Genomic DNA, 11,104 nt, shown 5'->3' with positions numbered 1-11,104 from the left:
GCTGATTCTTGGAAAACGCTGAGTGAATAGCTACAGACTTTAGGGCTTAATTGCCAATTATGCCAAGGTGTTATTTATGCCTTAAAACAACTTTGGATAAAGAGTTGGTGAAATGTAAGCAGTTTTTCTGCATTGCTTTTGCCTGCCTGGTGCAAATCTCTGTAAAAATTCGGGCCACACGGTGAGTTAACAATGAGATATTTTGATGCTGCTTAAAGAGCTCAGGGTTCATTTTGCCTAATCCGAACTAAGCCTCACTAAAGCTGCAGGGAGTGTTTGTACAGCCCTTCATGCTGTCTTACACAGGTCTACAACTGTTCTCAGCTTTCTTCAGCTCCTCCTCTTCAACATGACTACCTAGAAAGATAAAATGGGTTTTTTGGCCAACTGTACCACAACAAAGAAGGTATCAGCAATGTAAATTCGTTCTTCAATTAAACCAGAATTTCAAAATATTGGGCCCTTTGAAAAACTCAGTGTGCAGCAGTCAGGAGTTTTGAAACAACTAATTGTTCAACTTTTACTTTTCAAGTATACCCTGTACTTTAAATAGAACTACTAAATTAAAAATGTAAATTGGACTGTATCTTTCAACAGCTGGTGATTTGTCTATTTTCCACATTTTATTATGCATAATTTTTATAATAAAGAAGGATTTTTTTTTCATCCCTGTTCTAGTTGATAGCAATTCTTCCATGCTTCTCAAAGCTAATGTAATAAAACTACATAAAATGTTTAAGAAAAGCCCCATTAAAATATACAAAGCATACTAATTCATGAAGTCAAAGTCAAAGCAGAGTGGAAATATGAGCTTTAATAAAACTATGTCTGTTGTAAATAACTATTCAAGCACAGTCATTTTTTTGCAAATTGCATGGGATATAGCTCGGTCTACTTGAAGCAAAGAATCGCTCAGCAGGATAAATGCATCTTAGTCAGAAATAGATTAAAAGATACAGCTGAGCCATCAATAAGAACCAGATAGCATGGTATTATTTGCTGTTTGTTTTGAAGATGTAATTGCAGATCCCAGGATTTCAATAAATCTGTGCACATCATGGAAAGAATTGTAGAGAGGAACCGGGGCAACACGAAGAGCGTTTGGTTCTCGCATGTCACACTGCAAAACAGAGAGGGAACATTCAGTAAATTCAGGTCACTTCATGTTTATCTGTCAGGCTATACTTTTAAATGCCACAACTTGTCTTCAAGGAAGAATGACTGGATTGACAAAGAGGCACGTGTAAAAGCTTTGGGATCCTCAAGCAACTACAGTGAGGAGCGGGATTGTGAAGAACTTAGTAAGAAGAGTAATGTTTTGCCTAAAAAAAGGATGCAAATCTCAGGATTGGCAGGACTTTTAGCAGTGCCATTGAGGGCTTCAAACCAGCCATATAGCCCCAAAATTCACCTTAGTGGCTACAGCAACTCAGAGTTGAAAAGACACACAGCTGATAAAAAAAAACCCAACAAACCAAACACAACAAAACCCATTCCAGTATGTGAGAATGTCTTGTTCTAAAAGTACAAGTGATGGCACAGGCATTGCAGTATTTTTCTTCCCCCTCTGTAATTTTGAACATTTTCCTGAATATAATAATCTCTCACATTTGAAAAATATCACTGCATTGCAAAGGCAAGCCAACAGCGTGAGGCCCCGTGGCCTCTTAAAAGCAGGAGTTCCTGGAATTCCCTGGCAGCATCAAAGCAGCAGCATACATAACATAAAAGAGGTGTCCTTTGGGGAGACAAGTCACCAGCAGAAATAAAACTGACATCTCATTTATATGGCATTATGCTATCAGTCTCATCTCCCACCACATCTAAATCACCCAATGTATGGCCCTAAATTTCCCCCTTTTTCTTTCGGAGCAGTGCTCGACGGTAACTGTGCCATTACGTGGAAGCTCTGCTTAGTGGCTTCTTTTCCTGAGTGCTAAAACACATCTCTAAGGAAATGGCAGCTTTTCCACTGCTCCATCTCGATGCCTCACAAAGCTTTTGGCCATTTGTGGATCAAGAAGGCAACTGATGTAGGTTCAGAGTTCCTTGTCATGTGTCTGTAGGTGTGTCTCCCATCCTAGTGCACCCATGATACAGCTCTAACCTCAGCAGTGACTCCAGAACTACTGGAAGTAAGTCAGCAGTGAAAGGGCAGCATAGAGTGTAACAAATAATTTATAAAATAACTCTATGTATTTGATTGCTTGCACAAGTAAAAACTGAAGATGTAAGAAACTGTCATCAGTCCTAGAGGGTTTTTGCCTTATATGAGGTTATATTTGAATAAAAGTAAATTAATACTTTTTTACTTGTTAAGAAGATGAAGTTTGATTTACTCACAGCTATTCCTCTCTTCTCCAGCTCTTTAAACACAGATTTGATTGGAAGGGAAAATGACAGAGTGAGTTGGCATCCTCTGTCCTCAATCCGAGATGGTGTGATTATTCTTACAAAGGGCTTCTCTGGATTTGTTTTATCCTCACTGTAGTAATGTTTTATCAGGTATTCCAAGTAACCAGTGAGCAGAATGGATTTCCTCCTCAATGCTTTCATTGTAGTTTGACTAAAAACCTGTAATGATTTGAAACCATTAGAATGACAATGTGTTGCTGTAGAAAATGAAAAGGAAATAAAGAAAGACTAAAAAGGTGACAGATTTCTCTGCACATTATCACTGGAATTAAGTAGTAATACCAGATAGGCATTTTACATAAACATGGCAGGACTGGGCTTTGGAAAACCCAGGATAATGTTATGCTTTAGATAATGACAGATATTTGTGCCTATTGTTTAAAAGTTTCATACACATCTACATCTGCATAAATGAGCTTGCACACAAAGCCAATTTGCTAAGAGAGCATTCATCTGCATGTCTGAAAATGATCCATAAATCCTCCATAGATGCAACAGTGCTGCATGAAACTCAGTACCACATGAATTTTTTTCTCTCATGTGTACCTTTGCTACAGACCTTATCACTCTCTACAACTCCCTGAAAGGAGGGTGTAGTCAGGTGGGGTTTGGTCTCTTCTCCCAGATAACAAGTGATGGGAAAAGAGAAAACTGCCTCAAGTTACACCAAGAGATGTTTAGTTTGGATACTAAGAAGAATTTCTTAACTAAAAGGGTGGTCAAGCATTGGAACAGGCTCCCTGGAAGGTATCACTGTCCCTGAAAGTTCAAAAAACACATAGATGTGGCATTTGAGGACATGGCTTAGTGGTGGGCCTGGCAGTGCAGGGTTAATGGTTGGACATCATGATCTCAGAGGTCTTTCCCAAACTAAATGATTCTACTAACAAAATCCAAGGGCCAAGACTGAAACATCATGACTGGTGTACAAATCCTTGACTTAGAAAGCACAAAATGTGTACTAACATATTGACTTTGTAGCCTTAAGTCCTGTACAGGCTCCCTCTCTCCTAGCCCAAATGAAGAAAAAAAAAAAATATTCACTGAATTCTTTTTCAGTAGATCTGTGCTCTTGCACAGCTACAAGAACTGGTGAGCTTTACACACTCAAAATATCATGGGAGGTGCAAAAATGACTGCTTGAAAATGGCACTGCCATTTGGCCACACAAACAAGATCAGTGTGGTAGAGGAATTTGGGAGCAGAAGGTGAGATAGCTTCTTCTTTTACTCTGGAAAGGCTCCATTACAGGAAATGATGGAATAAGCAACCCCAGAAATAATTTACCCCTGCCTTCCTCAAATCTTCCCTTTCTTTCTTCTTATGGAATTGGCTGCAGGGGAAAATGACAAGATACAGACATGCAAGTGCCCAACAGCCACTTCAAATCACATCCTGGCACATCAGTGCTCGTGGACAGTTCTCTCTCCCCTGACTGCAGCTGCAAATCAGAGGCAAGGCAGTGCCCTGGATGACAGTCCATGATCTTCACTCTCAAGAAATCACTGTTTCACACTAGAGAAGTAACAATTTTAAGATTACTTATATCATAACCTGGAAAAGCATAAAGAGAGGTACCTGAGAAATCCTACTCAAAACACAACAGTCTGGTTTCCAGCAGCATCTGGGAATCATTCTTTTCTAGAACATCCCAAGTCTCACTCCCTGATGCTATCATAGCCACTAGATGCTGCACAAAACCAAGAACCCCTGCATTTGTGTTTGAGAAATGAAATATGGATGCTGTAAGACAGACTTTGCAAGGGAATGAACGTGACAGGGACCAGAGCCACCAGAAATCAGCAGCTGCACAGGCCAACAAAAATCTAGAGGTGCTTCCCTCTCCACCCAGGCAGGCAGAGCAGACACAGGCCTGTTCAGTGCATTACTAGAGGGAAAACAGAGACCTGCCTCCTATTCCTCCAGGATTTGCAGGAGTATGAGGGATGGATCTCCTTAGGCTGCATGCAAAAATCTGTTTCCACAGTCTTTGTGCAAGGAATATTTGGTCTCCTGGGTGAAATTTTTGAAAAAGGTCTTTAAAATGTGTCTGTAGAGCGCTCCCCTTTTTTCCATAAAAGGCAGCAGCTAGTGCCATAACAGTCACTTTAAGCATTATTGAGGAATAACATCCATTAACACTTGCAGCTTTCATTGTTTCCATCGGAAACACTGCCTTCTGCTTAATGTGTCCCAGTGAAGGTGGCATGCAATTTCACTAGCCATCTATTGCCAGACATGAAAACTATTTTGTTTCCCACTGTATTAGAGCAATTAGCACTGGGAAATCCTGGCTGTGCCAAAAGGTAATGTGGGCAGGGAAAGGGGAGGCAATGGAAACTGCTCAGCCCTCATTGTTCGAGGCTCCCTGCAGTGGGCTAAATGACACCAGCCCACACAAACCCGAGCACTGACAATCTGGGTCATAGCAGAATAGCTTTCAGCTTATCTCAAAGGTCACATAAAGTTTAAAACAATATATTGGATGTTTAAGGACTAAAAAAATAAATTGTCAGGCGGAACAAGAAGCATGACAGTGCCCTTTGCAGTCCTTCAGCGTTGCATGTAGGATGGCGAGAGCATAACTGGCAATTTTCTGACTTTGTTTGCTTAAAATGCTGTTTTTTCAATAAATACAGAAGAGGGATGTGGGCACTGCTCTTTGTTCCAGCATCAGCTCAGTCATTCCACTAGAATTAATGGAATGCTAAGCAGAAATAAATTTCTGCCATTTATGCTGGCAGCAAAACCTTGCTGCCCAAGGCTGCCTTGAAAACCAGCTTAAGGATGATTTTACTGCAGAATAATATACTGCATACAGCAGGTAAATCTGAGTAACACCACCCTTTTGAGCCTCAGAGACCCAGAGTCCTGATTTCAGGGGTGAACCATCCTTAAGAGAAATGCTGGAACATCTTGATGTGAAACACAGGTGTTTGGGGGACAGCTCCATGCCCTCAAAGAGGGATGGGCTGTGCTCTCCAAAGCGGATCAGAGGCTTTCAGCACACGGATCACACCTTCGGACAAAAGGAGGAATTAGCTCTGTATGGCAGGACTGCTCTTCCCACAGCCTCAGTGTCAGTGATTCATACACAGATAGGTCAGAGATGGGGCTCTGCTCCTTTGACCACCAGAAAACTAATGATTCTATGAAATAAAGGCTGGAGCTATGCCAAACTCATGAATTCCCCTTTTAGGAAACATTTGCAGAGAGCTTCTGTCTCTTCTGTTTGTAACCAAAGGAAAAAGAGGTTCCCTGAGCCACTGGATTGGTTGATCCAGGGCACCCAGGATACATAATTTTCTTTCATAAAGGACATAAGTCTGCTTTGCTCATGGAGTATAGGAAACAGCAACTCTGGATGCAACTTTTCAGACCTACATGACTCCTCTGTAGGAAGATGCTGAGCAGAATCCTTCCCATGAGTAGCACTAAGACAAGTCACTGGTAGACTTGGTGATCTCAGAGATCTCTTCCAAATTTAATTATTCTATGATTTCGAGCCCTGAATACTTCCATGGGATAAAGGGGCTGTTTGTACTGAGCCCCTAAAAGCAGGGACAAATGCAATGCCAGAGTTCAGGTTTGGAGGTGCAAACCTCAAATACTCTGCATCTTCCAGCAGAGAGACATGGGGAGGTGAGGATATTCATTAAAGCTCTTGGTCTCTCAGGGCTGTGGGGTTATTTTGTTTGCTTTTCATTACTTCTCCCCTTCAATTTTCAAATATTTCACAGATTTCTTTAAGGGAGACAGCAATAATACAAGTAGCATTCATTAAATATTTTTATACTCCTAAATTCACGCTCAAAGTAAAGCAATTACTTACCTCTAAACTAGCATGCAGAGCACAGACCAGTAAAATGGGAGGATTTGATAACCGGAATCCATTAATTCCTTCACTTAGTTGTAATTCTGGAAAATGAATAACTTATATTAGTGTTTTTGATTTCTTCATTTTAATGGATTGGACCTTATCTTGAAGTCTGTCCTCACACAGTAAAATATTTCCCTAATGTGGCCTGTAGGAATGGGTCATTAAAAGGAAATAGTAATCTATTCCCAGCTAATACTTTCAACTTTGAGAGAAGCCCAATTTTATCCAGCAGAAGACCTCATTAGCAGCTTCATGGGAACCAGAGAACTGCAATTAATTTGTTTAAATGGTGTGTGTTAAAACCACCTTTACACTTGAATCTCTTTTAAGGCTGGCACGAGGCTGAGAAATTCCAAGTCAGCAGAGGAATGATCACACGGAGCAAGGAATCATGTTCCTGAACTTTATTGAGCTGACGAGACACATGGGAGGCTGCATATGCAGCTAAGTGTAGCTTCAGGCCACGGAGAGGAGTTGCCTAGACTTTGGGCTGTGAAATTTCACAAAATCTATTTAATAAGTCTACAAAGCCTCACTGTAAGTTCTGTGTCACCGTTCATATTTCACGCTCCAGCACCAGAGCAGGAGGATGAGGCGGAGGAAATGCTTTTCACGCACAGCAGACCAACTAATTTTATAATGCCCAACTTCTCCCCTGTAAACTGCTCATGGAAATGAATAAACAACGTTTTTCTTCTTCTAGCAGTATTTCAAGGCAATTTGTGTCTCCTGCTGGCTTTCCATCGTGCCACTCTCTTGCATTTGGTCCGAAAACAAAGAGCAGACTGAGGCTATTAGAGAGGTGCTCTCCAGCCAAAGCCACATCAACAGGCACAGCCACTGAAAATTAAAAATATATTAAAAAAAAAACAACCAATCAAACCAAAAAGCTCCTTTCTCATCCTGATCCCTCAGGATATTCTCTCTGCCACAGTTTAAACTGGAACAGTCTAGCTGTCAGATTTGGACAGGAGTCCTCATTATGTATTGGAACAAAAACCACTTCACTATTTCAGAGCAGGTTTGTCTTACAACCCATCCTTCCCTCGTGCAGGAAATTTGGAGATGCTGAAACGTAAGTGGGATTTCATGACTTATGCCAGCTTGCCTTACCTTTATTTATATAATTTCTCATTAATTCCAGTGGAACTAATCCTGAAGAAAGATATTGCCCCAGTGAATGTTAGCAGATCATTGCTCCTCACAGGCTTATGAATTTAATTCACTGAGAGATTTTGAAAGTTTCATCCATATTCTATATCTGCATTTTGAAGGTATTTCAGCAGAATATCAAGGAGCACAGTCAAACCCTTATGCCCAAACATAAATTTATTCCAACATTTATTTTATTGACTCCACTGCATTACATATTTGGGATGAGTTTAGCCTAATGCCTTTAACATAAATGAGGAAATGCAAAGTTCTGTCCTTGTCAAACCACTAAAAAAGTGAAGCTGGTTATATATAAATAAATCAAAAAAGGTAAAATTGAGAGTGTATAAGTACATACTGTTTTCCATGAGGAATCGTGTTTTGAAGTCATGGCCCCACCAGCCGATTAGCCTAAGATTTTTTTCAAGAAAATAAATTAATAGAAAACTTAATATCTTTTAATTCAGCTTGGAGTGTTAAGAATTATATAAGATTGAGCAATATATATGTTTATAATAATACATTTTATTTCTAACAATGACATAAAAATGCAATAAATTCTATAAAGAGTTAGCACTAAAAACTTAACATTACCATTTGAGAATTCCTCTTTTACTGCAAATGATAAAACACACCACATCTTTCAATTAACTATTGATTTTAACAATATCCATTCTCTGTGAAGTCACTTCACAAAACAAAAAACAGTACAGAAATATTTCCACTGTTTGGTTCCAAGGCATTAAATTCAAACCATTCTCCTCCTGCTCTTAAACTTAGTTTAATGAATATTGAAAGCTAAAAGGAGTTATAAAATCTGCCTTAGTTTCATCAAGAAAAGCACTTTTTGGTGAACATCAAGCAGACAACAGGACCTTGGAAAGGTAATTATGTGGGCATTGCCTCGTCCTTACTGTGAGACCAGTGTGAATTCTGCATACACTTTCATTCTCCTGAAGTAAACTTACTACTCAAAAAACTTTCTTTAAAATAAAACCCAAACCAGTTTAATGCAATATTACTTTTTTTAAGATCATCTCCAGAAATAAAAAAAAACCCAAAACATTCAATTATTTAAAAAATAATATGTCTGAGCTTAGACATGAAAATGACACTGCATTATTAACTCACATTTAATGGAAAATATCTCCAAGGACATTGCTATATAGAGTTTTCTAAAGCAGCTGGATGTACTGGATCACCTACTGCCAGGGCACTGCAGATAAAACCAATATTGCAAAATCAAGGAGTCTCTCCCCACCTCCCTTGGGTTCTCCACTTCTTAACTCAGCACACAGTGATATCAGTGATTAATAATGCCAGCCCTACTTGAGATTTCCCATGTATCAATGCTTTTACAATATCAAGAAGTCACCATCACAGACTCCTTCCAGAACTTCTCAGCTCTGCAGGACTGGACATATTGGACACCATTTCTGCCAAGGCTTTGCTCAGTTTTCCCTATGCCAGATAGCAAAGTCGTTAGGAGTGAAGCCTGGCAGAACTTGTAATGATAAAAAGGTCTCTATGTAAAAGTCACAGTAGATCAGCCTTCCTGGAAGCAAACAGGGAAAAGAAAGTCACGGCCCCTCCCTAAAGCAGGAGCATTTTACAGTTTGCCTAAAAGAGCTGAGCTCTGCAGGATTAAGACCACATTTGAGTTAGAAATTTGTTATATGAATACTGCAGAGTGTAAAATAAAGTAGTTCGTATTTCTGTATAACAACACAGGTTTTATGTTTACTTCTGTGAGCTGCATCTAAACAGAGGCTCTACAGAAAAGGCATGTTTTTTTCTTTATTGCTGCATGATGTTTTTATTATTCTAAGAGCCATGAAAATTAATAATGCAATATACATCCATTTTAAATGAGATATTACATTGCCAAAATGAATACACCCCAAATAAAGCACAACGGAGCCTCTGCCCGAGTGACTCCATTGCTGATGCTTCGAATCATAAAAGATATTTCAGTTATTTTATAGGAACTCTATAACATATAGACAACATTGGACTGTAACCTTGAATATTGTATATTCCTGCAACAATCTACTGATATCAATTGCACACACATTCTATGAATTTCAAAAGTCTTAAGCAGAAAAAAATCCATGGGAAATAAAACATCTGGACTAATAGTCTGTGAGAAGGAGAAAACAACACTATGTTCCACTTGGACCACACCCGAAAATCAAAGGCAAAATACAGATCAATCAGATCATTACCCAGATCAGGGCTGATGAAAAGCTCTCTGGTGACACTTTGAATGTTCAAAACTTGCTAATTCTGAAGTTGGCTTCAACCCAGATCTCAGCTGCAGCACCACGGAGGCAACTTGGAAAGTGAAATTTCAAAACTTTTCCAAAATGACAGAGTGAAGGATTTTTTTTAAAAGACAGTTTTAGATGTCTTGCCCTTTCCTACCATAATCTGACAATTTGATTTTCCTCTTTTTTATTTTTTCTCTTTTGGCTGTTCTAGAACTTCAGAGGTGTCACTGCAGGATGTGCACTTTGAGGCAGCTCTGGTCCTACACTCTCATTGATCTAATGGTCCATATGGATGTCACGTTATTTGACATTTAAGTTGACAGGCTTCAAAGCATGGAAATTAACAAAATCTTCACAAATTATAGCAATTTGCTGTTTACAATTTTCTGTGAAAATTTTGAAATGAAGGTTGCCACCGCTATGCCAAATTTCAACCTGTTGTGATGGGAAAGAGCTAAGGTGTTAAACCCCAAACATAACGCTTTATAAATGCTCACTAAAAATAATAGGCAATAAAACTGCACATTAACTTAGTGCAGTAAAATTTCTTATTAAAGAGTTGTTACTCTGCATGCAAAGTGAGCATTTTGAACCACAGTCACCATTTCAACTGCTCCTGCTTCAGAAACAAAGACACCAAGGTCTAAATGGATTCTGAATTCCAAACCATAACTTTTGGCAAAATACATAAGGTGGAAGGCTCTGAGAAGCCATATATGGTGTGCTTGTGATTAAAAACACCTTAAACATGTTAGCAATGGGCCTGTCAAGTTACATGCTTTCCATGGCAGATAAAACCCATTGTGGGAAGCGTGTAAAAAAACAGTGTCTAAGGAGATAAAGGTCTAATTTAGCAAATGTTCCACTATAAATTTAAGAATGCAAATTTATCCAAACTAAGCCCTTGTCTTAACACATCACTAAACAAAATTGTTATCTCAGTGATGGATAGCTTGTGGTTACAGCATCCTGCTCCCAGTCCCAGGTACCTCCAGCAGCCTTCCAAGGCTGCTCAGCAAACATGCTCCTGGAACACCTCCACAGAGAATCTCTCTCCATCCTGGAGCAAAACATATATGAAATCCATTGCAAAATCATGCTAAAAAGGAGATTAAATTAGTGCCAAACTAGCTGTGCCTTTTTCTGCAAGGTGAGCATGTTCTTACAAGCCCACTTTTATTAGAAAATAACTTTTAAAGTAGATTGTTCCATTCTATGCCTCAAATAAAACCACTGCCATCATGGAATGGTTTGGGTTGGAAGGGACCTTGCAGAGAACCTCTTTCCAACCCCTGCCATGAGCAGGGATACCTTCCACTGGACCAGGTGGCTGAAGGACCCATCCAGCCTGGTCTATGTCCTCACAGTTTGATAACTCTGAGCCTTT

The 11,104-nt window shown here is 39.4% G+C and overlaps 1 protein-coding gene across 14 annotated transcripts in view; it reads right to left on the bottom strand.

The window, feature by feature from the left end:
- Positions 1 to 794: 794 nt before the first annotated feature.
- Positions 795 to 11,104, bottom strand: part of KYNU (kynureninase) — an 83,659-nt gene continuing 73,349 nt past the window's right edge. For 13 of the 14 annotated variants that reach the window (XM_069021274.1, XM_069021280.1, XM_069021276.1 and 10 more), the window contains 4 exons: positions 7,806 to 7,858; positions 6,248 to 6,333; positions 2,344 to 2,574; positions 795 to 1,120 (listed from right to left, as the gene is read on the bottom strand). In XM_069021274.1, the coding sequence (XP_068877375.1) occupies positions 968 to 1,120; positions 2,344 to 2,574; positions 6,248 to 6,333; positions 7,806 to 7,858 (523 nt within the window). In that variant the 3' untranslated portion in view covers positions 795 to 967. The other variant, XM_069021282.1, reaches the window with a different exon arrangement.

This window comes from Aphelocoma coerulescens, chromosome 7 (assembly GCF_041296385.1).
Source record: "Aphelocoma coerulescens isolate FSJ_1873_10779 chromosome 7, UR_Acoe_1.0, whole genome shotgun sequence".
In the NCBI taxonomy this organism is placed as follows: domain Eukaryota; kingdom Metazoa; phylum Chordata; class Aves; order Passeriformes; family Corvidae; genus Aphelocoma; species Aphelocoma coerulescens.
Note: the sequence above shows the minus strand (reverse complement) of the source record. Positions and strands in the feature narration are given on the sequence as shown.